The 22,288-nt window shown below is 43.3% G+C and overlaps 1 protein-coding gene across 2 annotated transcripts; it reads left to right on the forward strand.

The window, feature by feature from the left end:
- Positions 1-821: 821 nt before the first annotated feature.
- slc11a2 (solute carrier family 11 member 2) lies at positions 822-18,614 on the forward strand. Of its 2 annotated transcripts, XM_084440551.1 has the most exons (17): positions 822-944; positions 2,743-2,846; positions 5,650-5,789; positions 6,589-6,708; positions 7,979-8,098; positions 8,491-8,597; positions 8,716-8,786; positions 11,536-11,603; positions 11,692-11,847; positions 12,035-12,193; positions 12,594-12,680; positions 13,056-13,175; positions 13,589-13,738; positions 14,122-14,195; positions 14,298-14,451; positions 14,806-14,859; positions 18,278-18,614. In XM_084440551.1, the coding sequence occupies exons 2-17, from the start codon at positions 2,813-2,815 to the stop codon at positions 18,353-18,355; spliced, it is 1,692 nt and encodes a 563-aa protein (XP_084296677.1). In that variant the 5' UTR covers positions 822-944; positions 2,743-2,812; the 3' UTR covers positions 18,356-18,614. The 2 variants fall into 2 exon arrangements, with proteins under 2 accessions (XP_084296677.1, XP_084296676.1); XM_084440550.1 differs by lacking the exon at positions 18,278-18,614 and having other exon boundaries at positions 14,806-15,418.
- Positions 18,615-22,288: the final 3,674 nt, after the last annotated feature.

A 22,288-nucleotide genomic window follows, 5' to 3' on the forward strand; every position in this document is an offset into this window, starting at 1 on the left:
TCAGCATGCATACATACTGCACTTAATGAGAAACATCTAATTGATAAAAATGTATAGTGTTTTGGGTAAATATTAAAGTTGTTTTCTTGAAGTTAAAGAGGTTTTCTTTTTTTATTTTATTTTATTGACTTATACAACTCATTTTTAACACAAACATATTTACTGGTTTGAATCTAGATCTTTGTTCAATACACAAAAGGAGAACCACCCAGCCATCCTCGTGTCCAGCTCCATATGTGTCATCAGCTGTCCCTATCAAGTCCTCTACCATCTACCAATTAACTTAAGAGAACATGCAGAAGAACAGTCTGTGTGTATGTATGTATGTATGTATGTATGTATGTATGTATGTATGTATGTATGTATGTATACATGGGTATTGCTAGACATATACAGTATAAATGAGTATTGCTAGACATATCTACACAGCCTAGATGTATGTATGTATGTATGTATGTATGTATGTATGTATGTATGTATGTATGTATGTATGTATGTATACATAAGTATTACTAGACATATCTATTCATATAGTCTAGATGTATGCACATCTTCTATATTTTACACATGCTGTATGTATGGATGTATATATTACTTGTTCCTTTTAAGCTTATTGCTATTATGTATATTCTGTATTCTGCATTTCCAGCCTTTTGCTATAATTTCCCACTGTTGAAACGACTAATATCATAAGATTTTAAACTTAATATCCATCTAGCAAATACATAATGAAGTATGTCATATGGAGATCTACCAGTGGAGGGCAACAGTCGGTCGCAACACCAGAAGAGGAAGAAGAAGAGGACGAAGAAGTGATTTCGGATGAAGTGTCAAGTGTGTCACTCTGGCCATGTCGACGTCTGCCTAGTAGCTAACTTCACTTCTGGATTTTTGTGTCACTGAACCTAGATGACCTGCCATTTTTGCACATAAGCATTACTCCGGTAAGATATTATTTCGTACTAATTCAAGTGTCTTATTTCCAATTAGTTGAGCTAGACGAATGCTATAAAGTAAAGTAGCAGTTAGCTTCCAAGTTAGCTTTAATGGCTAGCTAGCTACTAGCCAGGCTAACTAGCCGATACCAGACAGGTTTGCTAGCTCAGACAGGACCAGCTCACTATCTGATGTTGTGTTGCAGCAAACACATAAAGAGCACATAATAAATAAGTCTAGCTAGTGCTAGCTAATGCTAGCAATGGTAGCTCTAATCTGTTACAACACATTGTTGTAAGTAGCCAGCTAGGTTGCTGTGTTTAGAGGATCTAAATAAATACCATGAATACATCAGGCCAGTTTTATATCAATCAATCAATATGTTTACACTGAATCACAAGTATTTGTCAGCTTGCCCAATCATACAAGGTCAGTAGAGACTCACATCTAGAGCTCTTTAACCAGACACACAATTTAAGGTGGACTAGTTGATTGTCATTTTGAAATGCAGTCTGCCACCCTCACACACACAATAAATCATCCCAGTTAAATTCGTTAGCTTGCAGTTTATAGGTCAACTTCCCTAAAACCACTGATGTTCTGACTTGGTGCTTCCTTTCACAACTGGGGTTTACCCCAAATACCGTGTGTGTGTGTGTGTGTGTGTGTGTGTGTGTGTGTGTGTGTGTGTGTGTGTGTGTGAAAGAGAGGCAGAGAGAGAGAGAGTGTGAGAGAGACATAAAGAGAGTGTGTGTGAAAGAGAGAGGCAGAGAGAGAGAGAGTGTGAGAGAGAGACATAAAGAGAGTGCGTGCGTGTGTGTGTGTGTGTGTGAAAGAGAGAGGCAGAGAGAGAGACATAAAGAGAGTGCGTGTGTGTGTGCGTGCAGACTCAAAAGTCGTTGTTCTGTTAGGGAGGTCTGGTAGATTAGGAGTAATGATAGGAGCTGGTTCTAGGGAGGTCTGGTAGATTAGGAGTGATGATGGGAGCTGGTTCATACAGATTAGACGGCAGGTTTAAAGTGGGGGAGTTGAGGACACACTCCCTCGCGCCAAGTTCTTCTAGCAGTCACATGATTCCACAGTCACCCGCTCCAACAGCCTCTCAGCCTTCCAGATCCCCTGGTTCCTGGAGAGAAATAAGCTGTTTGTCTTGAACATTGTGGCTGTGAGTATTATAAGATGCCTGCAATTGACAGAAGGCTATTTTTTGTGAATGAAGGCTTTGAGGGGAGTGAAATTGATTTGTGACTTCTGTAAGGTCAGTTAAAGGCTCTTGTATCAGTTTTCATTGTGAACCAACTGCTGTGCTTCTTGCTTTCATTTCTGATGCTTCAGTATTTTGTCTCCTCATGTTTATATATACCTTTATTTAACCAGGTTAAAAACTCATTGAGATTAAAATCTCTTTTACAAGAGAATCCTGGCCAAGAGTGGCAGCAACACAGTTTCCTGAAAAAAAAGACATAAAGGTTACGATACACAACTAAACACAAAGGTTACGATACACAATGACAACAAAAAACAACAATAACAACCGCTACAACAATGACAACAAATGTTTGGGTTCTTGGTGAATGGAGTGCTTGTTTATTATTATGATCACCGATTATTTTGAATTTTCTTCTGAGTTTTATTTTCACTTGTTTTGTCTGATAACCAGTGAGTCACTCATGACTTCAGTGAATACTGCACCAAGACTGCAACAAGCCATGGCCCCTGTGTGGATGGTGTTAGCGTTAGCCTTCCTTTCATTATGCTAACAGATCCTACATTCCTGTTTTTTAAATTCTCATTTTGTACATCCAGGCAGGTCTTAATTCCGGGGTTTCCAGCAGACCCCCTGACCCTGCCCCCCCCACCCCCCGACCCCACCCTGATGAAGACTGAAGGAGAACCAGACCTCCTGGAAGGTAACTGCTATGATAACAGAAACACAACCCTCTCTCACGCCTCACTATGGCGATCAGCACACATGGAGGGAGCTGGTGTGAGCGGGCGCGGCCTGAGATCTCATTTCCTCATACCTTTTTGCGCTGGGATTGAGTAAAAAAACCAAACACAAGTTATGTACATAACTTAAATTCTATATGTTTAGTGTGGCCAGATCAAAGCCATACCTTGCTTTTTATAACTCAAAACCTACATTTTATAGCATGGTTCTTTTTGTATGTTTTGGATTCTATCCTGTGTGTCAGAGGACACTGGGACTTGTTTTGCCTTTTAAGAACCAGCAGTGTCATTGTGACTTAGTGATTCAAAGGGATGTGTGATTCGTGTGTCGTGAGCGTCTTGTGTTCAGCCGTATGTGAAATAGTGACGGGGTAATAATAGAAATCAGGCGACTGTGACCAAGCGTTTTTGTGGGTTGGTTGGGTCGCTACACCAGTCCTAGTTTTCCTGACTCTGCATTAAAAATAGGAAGTCATGTAACAGTCAGTGAGTTATAAAGTTAGAGGAGAGCTGGGATTGGACAGATATAAAGTTAGAGGAGAGCTGGGATTGGACAGATATAAAGTTAGAGGAGAGCTGGGATTGGACAGATATAAGGTCAGTGTGAGAGCTGGGAGTGGACAGATATAAAGTTAGAGGAGAGCTGGGATTGGACAGATATAAGGTCAGTGTGAGAGCTGGGAGTGGACAGATATAAGGTCAGTGTGAGAGCTGGGAGTGGACAGATATAAGGTCAGTGTGAGAGCTGGGAGTGGACAGATATAAGGTCAGTGTGAGAGCTGGGAGTGGACAGATATAAAGTTAGAGGAGAGCTGGGATTGGACAGATATAAGGTCAGTGTGAGAGCTGGGAGTGGACAGATATAAGGTCAGTGTGAGAGCTGGGAGTGGACAGATATAAGGTCAGTGTGAGAGCTGGGAGTGGACAGATATAAGGTCAGTGTGAGAGCTGGGAGTGGACAGATATAAAGTTAGAGGAGAGCTGGGATTGGACAGATATAAAGTTAGAGGAGAGCTGGGATTGGACAGATATAAGGTCAGTGTGAGAGCTGGGAGTGGACAGATATAAGGTCAGTGTGAGAGCTGGGAGTGGACAGATATAAGGTCAGTGTGAGAGCTGGGAGTGGACAGATATAAGGTCAGTGTGAGAGCTGGGAGTGGACAGATATAAGGTCAGTGTGAGAGCTGGGAGTGGACAGATATAAAGTCAGTGTGAGAGCCGGGAGTGGACAGATATAAAGTCAGTGTGAGAGCTGGGAGTGGACAGATATAAGGTCAGTGTGAGAGCTGGGAGTGGACAGATATAAAGTCAGTGTGAGAGCTGGGAGTGGACAGATATAAGGTCAGTGTGAGAGTTGGGAGTGGACAGATATAAGGTCAGTGTGAGAGTTGGGAGTGGACAGATATAAGGTCAGTGTGAGAGCTGGGATTGGACAGATATAAGGTCAGTGTGAGAGCTGGGAGTGGACAGATATAAGGTCAGTGGACTGCAGCCCTCCGTCGAGTCTGTGGGAGATGAGTGAGGAGAAGCGGTCCGGTGAGCACTCCATGCTGAGTGAGTACCGGCCAGCTTTCTATCAAGAGATTTATACGATTGTCGAGGTCAATTACGAGGTTTTGTTGGCAACGTACTGTGTCTGTACACATCAGAGAGGTACAGTTCTTTGATGATACGTTTGTAATTCATGCAACACGACCTTAACATTAGAATGTGATTTGTTGTTTTCATGTAGGCCTAGGGCTGCACGATTATGACAAAATATAATAATTGCGATTATTTGCTTCAAAATGGTAATTGCGATTAATAATTGCGAGGAATATTTCAAAGTAATAGCTTTAGCTCTGCACAGTTTGCATATGACCTGCTGGGCTTGAGCGACATCATCTTTTTCGTAACCAAAATGCTCCCAAATCACGGACGTTGATCCCTTTTTTGCTACTTACTCACTGACCTCATTTTCTCTTATTTTTTCACTACTCACGGCTGCAGGTACTCTTGTGACACTTGTCTTGACCTACTGCTATCTGTCTTCTCAGTGAAATTGCTGCGCACAGCGCACTCAGCGGGAACGCATGTGATTGGTCAGACAGCATTAGCGCCTGTGATTCGTCCGTGTAGTCCTAGCACACTCAATTCAAAGCATTATTAATCACATTAATTGCGGCCTTTTGCGATTAGTTAATCGCGGAGTTCATAATCGCGATTTCGATTAATTCACGATTAATTGTGCAGCCCTATGTAGGCCTACATTTCAAGATGTCAGGTTCTCTTTGCTAGGTTTTCGTTGCTATGTCCTCCCTCCCTCCTCTATGGAGGTGTGATGACATGGTTCAGATGGAGACAGCACACCAGATGATCTTTAAACAGAACAAACAGAAAACGTTGCTAAATTCTGAGTCATGAGTCATAAAACAGGTCTGTTGGTGCTTCTTGTGTATTTCAGGTTAATTACAAAGCTCCAGTACACGGACACCGTTTACTACTATGCTATCTGTGTCACATCGCTTTCTTGATGCCACTGGCCAAAGCTTCAGTCACTGACCTCATAAACTGCCTGAAAGTGTCTGAACCAGATTGAACAAGTTTACACAATGTTGTTATCTTGTGAATGGAATTTATGGAATTGAAACGTGTCACTCAGTCATGTGACCTTTTGTTTTCCATCAACAGATCAGTGCTTAATGCATTTGGTGTAATAATGTTTGCTTGATTCTCTGAGCATTGGGCCCTCTCTAACCCGATCTCCCACCACCCCCATCTCAGAGGAGCCCCCCCCGGAGAATGGAGTGGTCCAGACCACCCAGTACAGCTCCATCTCCCCCCCGGCCTCGCCCCTGGACCAGGAGGAGCCCTTCTCCACCTACTTTGAGGAGAAGGTGCGGATCCCGGAGGATGCCAGCCAGGTACGGCGCCGATCACCTCACAGCAGCGGTGACTCCTGGTATTGCTCATGCCAACGGGTCTCTGGCCCCGTTTCAATTCTCTGAAGAAGCATCCTTCCCTTTTCCCTTACTTGAAAAATCACTTGCAGTTTATTTGGTAGAAGCTGTGCAGTGCTTTAAAGGTGCAGTATGCAGCTTGTGATTTTGCTTTAAAGGTGCAGTATGCAGCTTGTGATTTTCTGTTAGACTTAGGGAAGGTTTAGAAAGATTTAGCGAAATGCAACTGACAAAATCTCTGCCCCCTCCCTTTAGCCCCTCCTCCAAACTGGGGGAAAACAAATGACACTCGCTAGTAGGGTTGCAAAATTCCGGGAATATTCAAAGTTGTAAACTTTCCATGGGAATTTATGGGAATTTATGGGAATTAACGGGAATTAACAGGAATTAACTGGGAATTTGGATGTTATTTATACCAACTGTATTTATCTTGTCATAAACAGACATAAATGTAAACATTTTGCTTTGTCATAAGCAGACATGCAGGCAAACATTTCTACAATTTTTAAAAAATTACATTTTTTGCTTCATCTATATGTGAGTAAAACTCAATTCTACAGCCCTCTTAGTGTGTCGGATGCTAGGAATTAGCTGTGTATGTGATGGTTGAGATTACCTCAAGGAAGGGAGGAAGGATAGTTTCAGACAACCTCAGTTGTAAAACAATGTGCCCCTTCCTGTCCAATAAGCAATTTTCTGTTTCTGTTCTGCTTAAATGGCAGCTTTGAATGTTGACTGTGTGACTTTTGGTTCTCCGTGGCAGATATTCAGTTTCCGTAAACTCTGGGCCTTCACGGGACCCGGCTTCCTGATGAGCATCGCCTACCTGGACCCCGGGAACATCGAGTCTGACCTGCAGTCTGGAGCCAAAGCAGGTTTTAAGGTGATGACCACAAACACAGTCTCAGCCACACCTATTTGGTTGTGTCTGTTCTCTCTAGCTCCTGTGGGTTCTCCTAGGTTGATGTGGTTCTGTTTGTTCTTCTCTCTATCTCCTGTGGGTTCTCCTAGGTTGATGTGGTTCTGTCTGTTCTCTGCATCTCCTGTGGGTTCTCCTAGGCTGATGTGGTTCTGTCTGTTCTCTGCATCTCCTGTGGGTTCTCCTAGGTTGATGTGGTTCTGTTTGTTCTTCTCTCTATCTCCTGTGGGTTCTCCTAGGTTGATGTGGTTGTCTGTTCTTCTCTCTAAACTCTGTGGGTTCTCCTAGGTTGATGTGGTTCTGTCTCTTCTCTACCTCCTGTGGGTTCTTCTAGGTTGATGTGGTTCTGTTTATCTCCTGTGGGTTCTCCTAGGTTGATGTGGTTCTGTCTCTTCTCTACCTCCTGTGGGTTCTTCTAGGTTGATGTGGTTGTGTCTGTTCTTCTCTCTAGCTCCTGTGGGTTCTCCTAGGTTGATGTGGTTCTGTTTGTTCTTCTCTCTATCTCCTGTGGGTTCTCCTAGGTGGATGTGGTTCTGTCTGTTTTCTAGCTCCTGTGGGTTCTCCTAGGTTGGTGTGGTTGTGTCTGTTCTTCTCTCTAGCTCCTGTGGGTTCTCCTAGGTTGATGTGGTTCTGTCTGTTCTCTAGCTCCTGTGGGCTCTGCTAGGTTGATGTGGTTCTGTCTGTTCTCTGCATCTCCTGTGGGTTCTCCTAGGTTGATGTGGTTGTCTGTTCTTCTCTCTAGCTCCTGTGGGTTCTCCTAGGTTGCTGTGGTTCTGTCTCTTCTCTACCTCCTGTGGGTTCTCCTAGGTTGATGTGGTTCTGTCTGTTCTCTAGCTCCTGTGGGTTCTCCTAGGTTGATGTGGTTCTGTGTGTTCTCTAGCTCCTGTGGGTTCTCCTAGGTTGATGTGGTTCTGTGTGTTCTCTAGCTCCTGTGGGTTCTCCTAAGTCGATGTGGTTCTGTGTTCTCTAGCTCCTGTGGGTTCTCCTAAGTCGATGTGGTTCTGTGTTCTCTAGCTCCTGTGGGTTCTCCTAAGTTGATGTGGTTCTGTGTTCTCTAGCTCCTGTGGGTTCTCCTAGGTTGATGTGGTTCTGTGTTCTCTAGCTCCTGTGGGTTCTCCTAGGTTGATGTGGTTCTGTGTTCTCTAGCTCCTGTGGGTTCTCCTAGGTTGATGTGGTTCTGTGTTCTCTAGCTCCTGTGGGTTCTCCTAGGTTGATGTGGTTCTGTGTTCTCTAGCTCCTGTGGGTTCTCCTAGGCGCCACCATCATCGGTCTCCTCCTGCAGAGGCTGGCGGCACGCCTGGGGGTCGTCACGGGGATGCACCTGGCGGAGGTCTGCAACCGACAGTACCCCCCTGTAGGTTAGCCCCCCACTTTACACACACACACACCCGCGCAACACACACACACACACACACCAGCGCAACACACACACACACACACACACACGAGCTGTGTTGGGAATCGCTCCCTCGTTCCCTCACTCCCTATTCCCTATATAGGGTTCACCATGTAGTGAACTACCTAGGGAACGGAGAAAATGTAGGGTACATGCACTGTTCCCTGCAAATCAAGGTGAATTGTGGGTAATAAATAGTGGACTATATAGGGAACGAAAATTCCGTGGAGAATTCGGACACAAAATGGCTGACGCCCTATATAGTGCACTAGGTAGTGAATAGGGAGCGATTCCGAACACAGCTAAGGACTGGTTTAACTCTTTACACCACCGCTGTTCTGCTGCCCCAGGTTCCTCGTATCCTGCTGTGGCTGATGGTGGAACTGGCCATCATCGGCTCGGATATGCAGGAGGTCATCGGCTGCGCCATCGCCTTCAACCTCCTCTCCGTCGGCAGGTAGATGGATACACGCTGGCATCCACAACTTCACATGCTTCGTTTGTTACACAGGTACACGTTTGTTAGGTCAGAGGTCAGAAGATACATCCGTTTCTGCTTTGTTTCTGTTCCCCAGGATTCCGCTGTGGGCCGGCGTTCTCATCACCATTATTGACACGTTTGTGTTCCTGTTTCTTGATAAGTATGGTGAGTGTTTGTTGATAAGTACGGTGAGTGTTTGTTGATAAGTATGGTGAGTGTTTGTTGATAAGTATGGTGAGTGTTTGTTGATAAGTACGGTGAGTGTTTGTTGATAAGTACAGTGAGTGATTGTTGATAAGTATGGTAAGTGTTTGTTGATAAGTATGGTGAGTGTTTGTTGATAAGTATGGTGAGTGTTTATTGATAAGTATGGTGAGTGATTGTTGATAAGTACGGTGAGTGATTGTTGATAAGTATAGTGAGTGTTTGTTGATAAGTACAGTGAGTGATTGTTGATAAGTATGGTAAGTGTTTGTTGATAAGTATGGTGAGTGTTTGTTGATAAGTACAGTGAGTGTTTGTTGATAAGTATGGTGAGTGTTTGTTGATAAGTATGGTGAGTGTTTGTTGATAAGTATGGTGAGTGTTTATTGATAAGTATGGTGAGTGTTTGTTGATAAGTATGGTGAGTGTTTGTTGATAAGTATGGTGAGTGTTTGTTGATAAGTATGGTGAGTGTTTGTTGATAAGTATGGTGAGTGTTTGTTGATAAGTATGGTGAGTGTTTGTTGATAAGTATGGTGAGTGTTTGTTGATAAGTATGGTGAGTGTTTGTTGATAAGTATGGTGAGTGTTTGTTGATAAGTATGGTGAGTGTTTGTTGATAAGTACGGTGAGTGTTTGTTGATAAGTACGGTGAGTGTTTGTTGATAAGTATGGTGAGTATTTGTTGATAAGTATGGTGAGTGTTTGTTGATAAGTACGGTGAGTGTTTGTTGATAAGTATGGTGAGTGATTGTTGATAAGTACAGTGAGTGATTGTTGATAAGTACGGTGAGTGTTTGTTGATAAGTATGGTGAGTATTTGTTGATAAGTATAGTGAGTGTTTGTTGATAAGTATGGTGAGTGTTTGTTGATAAGTACGGTGAGTGTTTGTTGATAAGTATGGTGAGTGATTGTTGATAAGTACGGTGAGTGTTTGTTGATAAGTATGGTGAGTATTTGTTGATAAGTATGGTGAGTGTTTGTTGATAAGTATGGTGAGTGTTTGTTGATAAGTATGGTGAGTGTTTGTTGATAAGTATGGTGAGTGTTTGTTGACACGTTTGTGTTCCTGTTTCTTGATAAGTATGGTGAGTGTTTCTTGATAAGTACAGTGAGTGATTGTTGATAAGTACGGTGAGTGTTTGTTGATAAGTATGGTGAGTGATTGTTGATAAGTATGGTGAGTGTTTGTTGGTAAGTATGGTGAGTGTTTGTTGATAAGTATGGTGAGTGTTTGTTGATAAGTATGGTGAGTGTTTGTTGATAAGTATGGTGAGTGTTTGTTGATAAGTATGGTGAGTGTTTGTTGATAAGTATGGTGAGTGTTTGTTGATAAGTATGGTGAGTGTTTGTTGACACGTTTGTGTTCCTGTTTGTTGATAAGTATGGTGAGTGTTTGTTGATAAGTATGGTGAGTGTTTGTTGGTAAGTATGGTGAGTGTTTGTTGATAAGTATGGTGAGTGTTTGTTGATAAGTATGGTGAGTGTTTGTTGATAAGTATGGTGAGTGTTTGTTGATAAGTATGGTGAGTGTTTGTTGACACGTTTGTGTTCCTGTTTCTTGATAAGTATGGTGAGTGTTTGTTGATAAGTACAGTGAGTGTTTGTTGATAAGTACAGTGAGTGATTGTTGATAAGTACGGTGAGTGTTTGTTGATAAGTATGGTGAGTGATTGTTGATAAGTATGGTGAGTGTTTGTTGGTAAGTATGGTGAGTGTTTGTTGATAAGTATGGTGAGTGTTTGTTGATAAGTACGGTGAGTGTTTCTTGATAAGTATGGTGAGTGTTTGTTGATAAGTATGGCGAGTGTTTGTTGATAAGTACGGTGAGTGTTTGTTGATAAGTACGGTGAGTGTATGGTGAGTGTTTGTTGATAAGTACGGTGAGTGTTTGTTGATAAGTACGGTGAGTGTTTGTTGATAAGTATGGTGAGTATTTGTTGATAAGTATGGTGAGTGATTGTTGATAAGTACGGTGAGTGTTTGTTGATAAGTATGGTGAGTATTTGTTGATAAGTATGGTGAGTGTTTGTTGATAAGTACGGTAAGTGTTTGTTGATAAGTATGGTAAGTGTTTGTTGATAAGTATGGTGAGTATTTGTTGATAAGTATGGTGAGTGTTTGTTGATAAGTATGGTGAGTGTTTGTTGATAAGTATGGTGAGTGTTTGTTGATAAGTATGGTGAGTGTTTGTTGATAAGTATGGTGAGTGTTTGTTGATAAGTACGGTGAGTGTTTGTTGATAAGTATGGTAAGTGTTTGTTGATAAGTATGGTGAGTGTTTGTTGATAAGTATGGTGAGTGTTTGTTGATAAGTATGGTGAGTGTTTGTTGATAAGTATGGTGAGTGTTTGTTGATAAGTACGGTGAGTGTTTCTCCAGCGTGATCATTCCTCTGACTGAGTGGTTACGCTGTATAGCCGTGGGCGGCTGTGGCTCAGGAGGTAGACGGGTCGTCCAGTGATCGCAAGGGTCGGCGGTTCGAATCCCAGCTCCTCCTGTCCACATGTCGAAGTGTCCTTGGGCAAGACACTGAACCCCAAATTGCTCCCAACGAGCAGGCTAGCACCCATGGCAGCTGCCGCCGTTGGTGTGTGAATGTGTGTGTGAATGCGTGAATGAGAGACCATTGTAAAGCACTTTGGATAAAGCACTTTACCATCGCCAGTATAGATCCAGGTGTGCATGTTTTTTTGTGTGCATTTTCAGGCTTAAGGAAACTTGAAGCTTTCTTTGGCGTCCTCATCACCGTCATGGCGATAAGCTTTGGCTACGAGGTAACGTGCCGTTTTCTTCAGTGTTTCTCATCGTCTCTTGGATTGTTTGGATGGTTCCATTGAATATTTCACATGCATTTGTGTCCAGTACGTGTTGGTGAATCCGGACCAGGGGGAGCTTCTGAAGGGGATGTTTGTCCCGTACTGCGAGGGCTGTGGACCCGTGCAGCTGGAGCAGGCGGTGGGCATCGTAGGAGCCGTCATCATGCCCCACAATATCTACCTGCACTCGGCCCTGGTCAAGGTAGTTGAGCCCAGACACACCTTGACCCAGACAGGATATGATGTCACGGCACCGAGGGGCGGAGTCGGGTGTGTCCAGATTGGCCTGCCCTGCCCTCAATCAGCCTTACGATGTTCTGCGTTTTGAGAACCATCACAGATGAGACTGGGCCTCTTTTGATAATGAATTGTTCTGCGGTCTATTCTAGTCTCGGCAGATAGATCGCGGTAACAAGAAGGAAGTGAAGGAGGCCAACAAATACTACTTCATCGAGTCGACCATCGCCCTCTTCGTGTCCTTCTTAATCAATGTGTTTGTGGTCGCCGTGTTCGCCGAGGCCTTTTACGGCAAGACCAACATTGAAGTGGTGAGTACACAGAATAAGAACGCTAACGTTAGACAACATTACGTGTTAATAAGACATCTCTATATGTTTCATTAAGCAGCAGCAGGACATCTAAAGCAGTCAAGTCAGTGTGTTTGTCAGTGTGGCTGTTCTGTGGTCAGTGTGTCTGACGTACCGCTGTTCTGTGGTCAGTGTGTCTGACGTACTGCTGTTCTGTGGTCAGTGTGTCTGACGTACTGCTGTTCTGTGGTCAGTGTGTCTGACGTACTGCTGTTCTGGGGTCAGTGTGTCTGACGTACTGCTGTTCTGTGGTCAGTGTCTGACGTACGGCTGTTCTGTGGTCTGGGTGTGTGTGTGGCTGTTCTGTGGTCTGCGTGTTTGTGTGACATTACGTGACGCGATGCTGTTCTCTGTGTGACAGAACCAGCAGTGTAATGAGACCGGCAGCCCACACACAGACCTCTTCCCCCTGGACAACAGCACCCTACAGGTGGACATCTACAAAGGGGTATGTCTGTTACTAACCCAACACATCTGTGTGAACTCACTCTGTCTGGAGTATGAATCACATCACCATGTTTACGCCTCTGTTAGTTCCCACATATTATGGTTACAGTACTGGACCATACAGCACCTGTAACCCATTCAAAGAGAACATGAAAGCTTTCTGTGAAGTCTTAATGAAATCAAATAAAGTCTATGTCTGCTTGTGTGTCTCTGTCTGTCTGTCTGTGTGTGTGTGTGTGTGTGTGTGTGTGTGTGTGTGTGTGTGTGTGTGTGTGTGTGTGTGTGTGTGTGTGTGTGTGTGTGTGTGTGTGTGTGTGTGTGTGTGTGTGTGTGTGTGTGTGTGTGTGTGTGTGTGTGTGTGTGTGTGTGTGTACAGGGCGTGGTCCTGGGATGTTTCTTCGGCCCTGCGGCTCTCTATATCTGGGCCATAGGAATCCTGGCTGCTGGCCAGAGCTCCACCATGACGGGTACTTACTCTGGGCAGTTTGTCATGGAGGTGAGAAGAACACTGATTTATTCTGTGTGTGTGTGTGTGCGCGTGTGTGTGTGTGTATTTGTTTGTGTGTGTTTGTTTGTGTGTGTATTTGTTTTTGTGTGTATTTGTTTTTGTGTGTGTTTGTGTGTGTTTGTTTGTGTGTGTATTTGTTTGTGTGTGTGTGTGTGTATTTGTTTGTGTGTGTATTTGTTTGTGTATTTGTTTGTGTGTGTGTGTGTGTGTGTGTATTTGTATGTGTATTTGTGTGTGTGTATTTGTGTGTGTTTGTGTGTGTGCGTGCGTGTGTATTTGTGTGTATTTGTGTGTATTTGTGTGTGTGCGCGCGCGTGTGTGTGTGCGTGTGTGTGTGTGTGTGTAAATGAACCACCAACACAAACGGAGCAGGTTGACCAGATGTGACCTCTTGACCTCAGGGTTTCCTGAACCTCCGCTGGTCCCGTTTCTCCCGGGTCCTGCTGACGCGCTCCATCGCCATCACGCCCACGCTGCTGGTCGCCATCTTCCAGGACGTGACGCACCTGACGGGCATGAACGACTTCCTCAACGTGCTGCAGAGCATGCAGGTCAGGGGTCACTACTAGAGGTCAGGGGTCACTACTAGAGGTCAGGGGTCACTACTAGGGCAGCAGGGAGGAGGCTGGGACGGGGTGAGCGGGGGATCAGAGGGTCTTTAGTGGCGTACATCACCTACAGGTTGTGCTGGACTTTTTTAGATATTTTAATATCTAAAAAAAATAATAATAATAAAAATAATAATATTTACGTATAATTTATGCTTCTACAACTACTCTTCTCTTAGTTCCTGTATTCTTTGCAGTAGTGGTGAGACCTAATGTCCCTCATGTCTCTCATGTCTCTCCATGTCTCTCATGTCTCTCCATGTCTCTCATGTCTCTCATGTCTCTCATGTCTCTCATGTCTCTCCATGTCTCTCTTCATTCAACAGTTGCCATTTGCTTTGATCCCAATCCTGACCTTCACCAGTCTAACGTCCATAATGAGTGATTTTGCTAACGGATTGTAAGTGGAGACAATTTTAACTCCTACAGAATTATTGTGTCTTTCTTTAAAAAACGCCTCTCTGTCGATGGGTAGTCCCTGACTCTTGAGCGTTCTGCGCAGGGCGTGGAAGATTGGCGGAGGCGTGCTCATCCTGTGCGTCTGTGCGATCAACGCGTACTTCGTCATCGTGTACGTGACGGCCCTGGGCAGCGTGACGCTCTACGTCATGGCCGCGCTGCTGTCCATCGCCTACCTCTGCTTCGTGGGCTACCTGGTGAGTTAGCAGCCTGTAGAACACTGTACCAATATAGAAAACAGATCAGGGCTGAGTTTCCCAGAGGCATCGTAGCGCTACGTTCATTGTAGCGCTATGATGAACGCCGTAGCTTACGATGAACGTAGCGCTACGATGCCTCTGGGAAACTCAGCCCAGAATGAAGTTTGGTTTTGAGAGGTAAATGCTGAACACCACAATTACTGGGGTTTACACTTAATCTGCTTCTTCCCTGTGTGTGTGTGTGTGTGTGTGTGCGTGTGTGTGTGTGTGTGTGTGTCCGTGTGCGTGCGTGTGCGTGTTTGTGTGTGTGTGTGTGTGTGTGTGTGCGTGTGTGTGTGTGTGTTTCCGCAGGCTTGGCTGTGTCTGATTGCTCTGGGCGTCTCCTGTCTGGACGTGGGCGGCAGGGTAAGCACCCGACCTGCTGTGCTCGTAGAGGAGCCGACAGCGGACCAACCCTACCGTATCATTGAGCAGGACAGTCAATAACTCCCATACCTCTCAGAGACTTGCTCCTTCTTATAGAGAGACATTTTATCAATTAGGATGTTAAAAGATGTTAAATGTAAACAATGCAATTCCGCCATATACCGATCAGCCACAACATTAAAACCACTGACGCGTGGAGTGAGTCACATTGACAGTGTGGCGCTCTGGGAGATGTGCTGCTGGGAAACGTAGTTCCTGGCGGTCATGCGGACGTTACTTTGACACGTACTACCTACATGAACACGGTTGCAGCCCAAGTCGGTACTTCCCTTCTTGGCCGCGGTATTCCCTGATGGCAGCGGCCTCTTTCAGGGGGATCATGTGCTCTGACACACTGTCAAATTTGTTCGGGAATGGTTTGAAGAACAAAGACAAAGACTTCAAGGCTTCAAATTCCTCGGATCTCAGTCTGATTGAGCGTCTGTGGAATGTGAGCGGGAAAAACGAGTCCGATGCCTCAGCTGGTCAGGGCTGAGTTTCCCAGAGGCATCGTAGCGCTACGTTCATCGTAAGCTACGCCGTTCATCGTAGCGCTACGATGCCTCTGGGAAACTCAGCCCACAGCTGTTCTGGCAGAGTGGGGGGGGGGGGGGGGCTACACAAGGTTAGGCAGGTGGTTTTAATGTCCTGGCTGAGGGGTGTAGGTTCCTTGGCCTTTCCTACACGGCTCGTAAAGGACAGTTCCTCAACTGTGTTCAACGTCTTCAGGTTGCCCTTATTCAACATGATTTAAAAATGTACCTTTTGTCCGTGTCAACTCATCTCTACGCACTATAGTATGTTTTGTCACTGTTCTCGGTTACATCTTTCAGTGTAATAGTAGGTTGTTCATCCGACACTGGAAAACAGGACTTTGTTTGGGTCATAATGTTGGACAGATCGCATAATGATGCTTGCACTTTCTTTTAATAGGTGCCTGTACTAAAACTGGTAGAGATAATTTTACTGTTACAATTATATTGCACATTGCACACCACAAACCAATCATGTCCCTTACAAAATTATTATTGAGGTTACTTTATGTATATCAGTTCATGTTTTTTTGTTGTGTAAGAACCATTTTAGGGGTTATTTTTAATATTGCCTCTGAGCTCCTCCGTTGAATGTTAATTTTGAGCCGGGAAAACTGTCCTGATGAGCAAGAGCCAAGTCCATTTCAGAAATGAAATTGTCCCTCCATGAAATAACATCGCTGTCAAGGTCTGGGTTTATTGTCAATGTTTAATGCAGTGGACTAAATGCAACTTGTAGTCCTGCAGTGGAGTCGTGGCCGGGCTTATAGTCCGCTGTACCTGGTAATAACCCAGAAACTAGCTACTAAAGGTTTCATGGGTTTCATTCGGTTTTTACCAAGTTTTAAGAGATGTAATGTAACAATGTTATATTTGAGAGTGCTGTCATGGGGCTTCTAGCCTGTCCATATCTGTTATAATACCTTTGCCTCTTTCTGTGTGACACCGTGGATGAGAGTGACTCAGTCTGTAGACGTATGTACTGTACTGAGATCAGTCTGTAGACGTATGTAGCGTACTGAGATCAGTCTGTAGACGTATGTACTGTACTGAGATCAGTCTGTAGACGTATGCACCGTACTGAGATCAGTCTGTAGACGTATGCACCGTACTGAGATCAGTCTGTAGACGTATGTACCGTACTGAGATCAGTCTGTAGACGTATGTACCGTACTGAGATCAGTCTGTAGACGTATGTACCGTACTGAGATCAGTCTGTAGACGTATGTACCGTACTGAGATCAGTCTGTAGACGTATGTACCGTACTGAGATCAGGAGTATAGTGTACTGTAGATCAAAGCTATGTGACAGTGTCTGTCAGTGACTACTGAATGATGCAACACCATGTATCCAAAATAAAAGGAAAAACAAACATGGATGTTTCTATGGATGTTTCATGGTGTCTTGTGTCTTGATGTCAAACTGAGGAGTTTACAGCTTTAATAATAATAAAAAGTATGTATTTCAGTAATGACATTTTAGATAATTTAGTGTATAAAAGCAGGTGTTCTTGGTGAAATAACAGTCAGTATGTGGCCAGAAGCCTCTGATGTCTGTGTTCGTTTATGTTGCAAGCTGGCTGCTCCTGTTGTACAGGAAGTCTGTGCAGTAAGTAAAACGCACTGCTCCTCACATCCTCCGCATCCTCATCCATCCTCATCCATCCTCATCCATCCCATCACGACACTCACCTGCCCAGATCTGACAGGGTCTGTATGTATTATAGAAATGAGCAGGCGCTTAGTCCAGTGGAGAGAGAAGGGAAAAATGTAATACAAATCAAACACACCCCATGTATCATAGCAACCCAAGTGGAATGCAAGTGTACAATAATGGAGTCGATCTGTGAAGTAGATGTCAAAGAGTTTTATGTCATATCCTCAATATTGATTGTCGTAATCATCTGATGTCATTATTGAACATTGTATGTGTGTAATGTGATGTTACTTAATACTATATTAATACAGATACTATATTAATACAGTGACCGCAGTATTGCCAGTGTTGCCAAGTCTCGTCTTCAAGTACTTTTTCTCGATTCAATCATGTCAACGGGTACAAGGCTCTGCTGTGTGCTAATAAGTGAACTGAGGGACAGACTGCTGTGTGCTAATAAGTGAACTGAGGGACAGACTGCTGTGTGCTAATAAGTGAACTGAGGGACAGACTGCTGTGTGCTAATAAGTGAACTGAGGGACAGACTTGGAAGTGCTGTCTACTGAACAGTTAGATTTTTTGTTTTTAAAACCTCACTTTAACACAAGGTGAGCAGCCCTTTTGAAACTACCAGCTCTAATGAAGAAAAAGCAAGGCAAGATAGGAATCAATTGAAGATAAGTCAACACACAGTTGATCAACACTTTCCTCATTAATTACTACATTTTTTTCTCCTTGGATGCTTCCCCGGTTAGTCATATTACTGAGTGAAGTGAACTTTGAACTCATGAACTCAACAACATACTCATGAAATACGTATTCATTAACTTGAATACCATGATTTCACTATCACGAGGAAATCACATCAGCTATTAGAAACTCAACGTACTCAGAGATTCCAGTAAGAAAACTGGTTTCTTGTCAGTGAGTGATCTTGTTCTCAATCTTCACAATAAGCTCAAAGATCACAGATGAGTGCTTTGCAGCTTCCGTAGCCCAGGCCTAGTAGCATGAACCCGGATTCAGCACTACCTGGAATGATTCATGACTATTCATTAACAGGTGTCCAACCCAGTGCTTCTGACACAGGCTAGGTTATAAAACAATATCAGGTTAACTAAGGTAAACTGTTCTCTCTCTCTGCCCCTCCCCTTCTTTGTGTTTACAGATGCGTCTGGGGCTGTCGGGGCATACTGACATCTACCTGCTGAATGACATGGACAATGACGTGATGCTGGAGAGATAGGAAGAGCCGTGGCTGAGGTGGCCGTTAGCATGGTAGCTACAGAGAACAGTATGACCTGACACGGAAGACCAGACCAGACTTGGCTACGAGTACGAGTCCCTTTGCCTTAGACCAGACCACAGCCTGGCTAGTACGAGCACCTGTGCCTTAGACCAGACTTGGCTAGTACGAGTACCTTTGCCTTAGACCAGACCAGAGACTTGGCTAGTACGAGTACCTTTGCCTTAGACCAGACTTGGCTAGTACGAGTACCTTTGCCTTAGTGCTCAACCCTTGTACCGCAAGTGTCCTTATCCGGCCTCAGCCTAACCCTCAAAGGTGCCTCAAACCACAACACCTCACATTCCACTTGGTGGGCAACTAGCTGGCCACTCAGAGGTTACATTACAGAGGGCTACAGTTTATACCTGCTGTAAACCTTAGTGTACACCTGTGCATTCGTGCTGTAATTGCTCTACACTATCATGTTGTTACACAGTAATTTGTGAGCTTTTGTTACATAACTACATGCAGTGTAGTTACTATGTACGTTTGTTAAAGGAGTTTTTGTAATTGGGCAAACAGAAAAATAATATTTTTTGTTTACTTGTTTAATAAATTGTTTATCTTGATAACTGGTGTTATCACAGCATTAGTTACTATGAAGTTGTGTTACACATTGGTCAATTTCATTTGCAGTGTAGTCATTTTATTGACATGCTTTTATTTTGTAGACAGATTTATATTAGCTACTATTCATAACAATTTTAAGAACTTTAACTTAATCAATTATGGGAAATTAAGCACTTAGATACAGTATGTACATTTAATTTGATTCCATGAACTTGTGGCTATGGCATTTGAAATTGACTGGAACATTTTGGCCACTATCTTAAAGAATATTTATTTATTTATTTTAAAATAAGATATTGTTCTTTATAAAAAATAGAGGGTTGTGTTAAGTAAAATAGTCATATTTAAGGTTTATGACGATGTCACTAATTTAATTTTGTGTTAATTTAATTCATTCTTTAATATTAAAAGGCAGAAAATGTCCAATGTTTAATCACCATTGGTGATATGATATATAATACCAGGAAATTAAATGAAGATGGTCATGTCACTCCAATAAAGTGATAGTCCTGGATGTATTCATGGACTCTTTAAAATGAAATCCACTCCTAAGTGATTGAATAGTTAACATTATGAAATTCCTATTAATGTTCTGTGGACAGACAGGTCAGTATTCCACTGTGTAAAGAATATTTGTATTATTTTTTTTCAAAGGACAACCAAAGAACCAACCGTTAGATTTTTTTCTATCATACATTTTGTAAAATGAAATAAATCATGCCAAATAAAGAATATTTGTACTTTATTTTCATTTTTGTGCTTTATTTTCATATTTTACCAAACTCCAAAGTCCATTTCCACTACACAAATTTCACATATGTACAAACAGCATTTTTATAGAACACCACCTGAATATGAGTTTGCACAGTGAAAAGTGTTGAGAGATAAAGGTTCAGAGCATGGTGGCGCTTCTGTACAAACGGTGTACAGCAAATGCTGTTGGCAACAGACAAACACAATAGGCACAACAGACAAACACAATAGGCACAACAGACAAACACAATAGGCACAACAGACAAACACAATAGGCACAACAGACAAACACAATAGGCACAACAGACAAACACAATAGGCACAACAGACAAACACAATAGGCACAACAGACAAACACAATAGGCACAACAGTCAAAGATGGATATTTGGCTCAAGCAGTGTTCAGGAGTCAGTAGGTGTCAAAGATGTGTCACTCCCAGGCCAATCTAGACTTGGCTATATAGGCCTACATTAATACATTTATGGTGAATTAATAAATAGAAAATGTAGAAGACAATCCACATTTTGCATAATATACAGAATTAAATATCGGAAAATAGTCAGATGGACAGTCTCTCTCAAAAGTGTAATTTATTTCCCCAGAAAACTGACCACATGGCTTCAAGAACATGTTTTATTAGGCTTGCGTAGAAAGAGCTTCCTGCATTCTGTTCCGTTTACAATTCAAAAACAACACTGGGTTTCTATTTGTTGAAGACAACAGAGGGTTTCTATTTGTTGAAGACAACAGAGGGTTTCTATTTGTTAAAGACAACAGAGGGTTTCTATTTGTTTAAGACAACAGAGGGTTTCTCTTTGTTTAAGAAAACAGGGTTTCTATTTGTTAATTCATCATCATCCACTTATCCGGGGCCGGGATGCGGAGGCAGCAGCTCCAGCAGGGGGCCCCAGACATCCCTTTCCCTAGCAGCACCAACCAGCTCTGCCTGGGGAATCTTTAGCCGCTCACAGGCCAGTGCAGAGATGTAGTCCCGCCACCTGGTCCTGGGTCTACCCCGCGGCCTCCTCCCAGCCGGACATGCCTGGAACGCCTCCCTAGGGAGGCGCCCAGGAGGAATCCTCACTAGATGCCCGAACCACCTCAACTGGCTCCTCTTGACGCAAAGGAGCAGCGGCTCTAATGAGAGTTTCTCACGGAGAAGACCCCCAGATACTTAAACTCCTCCACTTGGGGTAAGGACTCATTTCCTACTCGGAGTGGACAATCCACCGGTTTCCTGCTGAGAACCATGTTCTAGATTTAGAGGTGCTGATTTTCATCTCAGCCGCTTCGCACTCAGCTGCAAACCGATCCCGAGAGTGCTGGAGGTCACAGGCCGATGATGTCATCAGGATGCCCTGTTATAGGCTAACTTAAGCACAAAAAAGTCAACATTTTGAAAATTCCTGAGCTTAACTTCTTCATGTTCCACTCTTTTGAAGCCCTAAAGACAACAGATGGCTTTCTATTTGTTTAGGACAAACAAACAACAGAGGGTTTCTATTTGTTTAAATGCATCTTTCCCCTGGACGCTGGTCTGGGGGTTCTGATGACGGACCGCTGTTAGCCCGACTCAGCCAGGGGGCGTGTCCCAGCCCAGTGTCCCATAGCAGACTGGTACAAGTGACTTATGTAAATTGTGTGGGGAATGTTGGTATGTAAATGCAACTATGCCTGTACATCACTTTGATCTCTTTTATAGACTTTGAGGCAGATGTATTTAGGGCTGCACGATTATGACAAAAGATAATTGCGATTATTGCTTCAAAATGGTAATTTAATAATTACGATTAATAATTGCGATTATTTAATATATATTAATATATAATAACTAAAATGCTCTCAAATCACAGACGTTGATCCCTTGCTACTAACTCACTGACCTAGATTTTTTTCACTACTCACGGCTGCAGGTACTCTTGTGACACTTGTCTTGACCTACTGCTATCTGTCTTCTCAGTGAAATTGCTGCGCACAGCGCACTCAGCGGGAACGCATGTGATTGGTCAGACAGCATAAGCGCCTGTGATTCGTCCGTGTAGTCCTAGCACACTCAATTCAAAGCAAAATTATTAATCACATTAATTGCGGCCTTTTGCGATTAATTAATCGCGGAGGTCATAATCGCGATTTCGATTAATTCACGATTAATTGTGCAGCCCTAGATGTATTTACCCTAGAGCTTGAGAAGCCTCTCCTCAGATGGCTGGCATCAAAGTCACAGGAACAGAATGCAGTGTGGGAGCTGTAGTCATACTGTACAAAATGGTGTCCAGATGTAATTGCTGTGATGCAAATGTGCTTTATATGCCTTTATACAAATAAAATGGCCTCCCAGCAGCAGAATGTGGCATCCATTCTATTAATTCTATTACTACAGGTAGGAGAACAAGGAGTAATTTCTGGTCATGTGGTCCAATGGCCCCCCATGGTCACTTGCTGTCTTTAGCTGGGTCCTTTGGGGCTAGGTATTCTTTGTACATGGAGTAGATCACACCTACAAACAGATACACATTGATTACTTTGGTTATCTTGGTACTTAACAGAATTTCATTTTTGTTATTGGG

This window comes from Borostomias antarcticus (assembly GCF_949987555.1).
Source record: "Borostomias antarcticus genome assembly, chromosome: 7".
Classification (NCBI taxonomy): Eukaryota; Metazoa; Chordata; class Actinopteri; order Stomiiformes; family Stomiidae; genus Borostomias; species Borostomias antarcticus.

Coding starts and splice junctions, on each gene's coding strand:
- slc11a2 (XM_084440550.1), top strand. CDS start 2,813: ATGAAGACTGAAGGAGAACCAGACCTCCTGGAAG. Junction 12,194..12,593: donor GCAAGACCAACATTGAAGTG/GTGAGTACACAG, acceptor TCTGTGTGACAG/AACCAGCAGTGTAATGAGAC. Junction 14,196..14,297: donor AGTGATTTTGCTAACGGATT/GTAAGTGGAGAC, acceptor CGTTCTGCGCAG/GGCGTGGAAGATTGGCGGAG.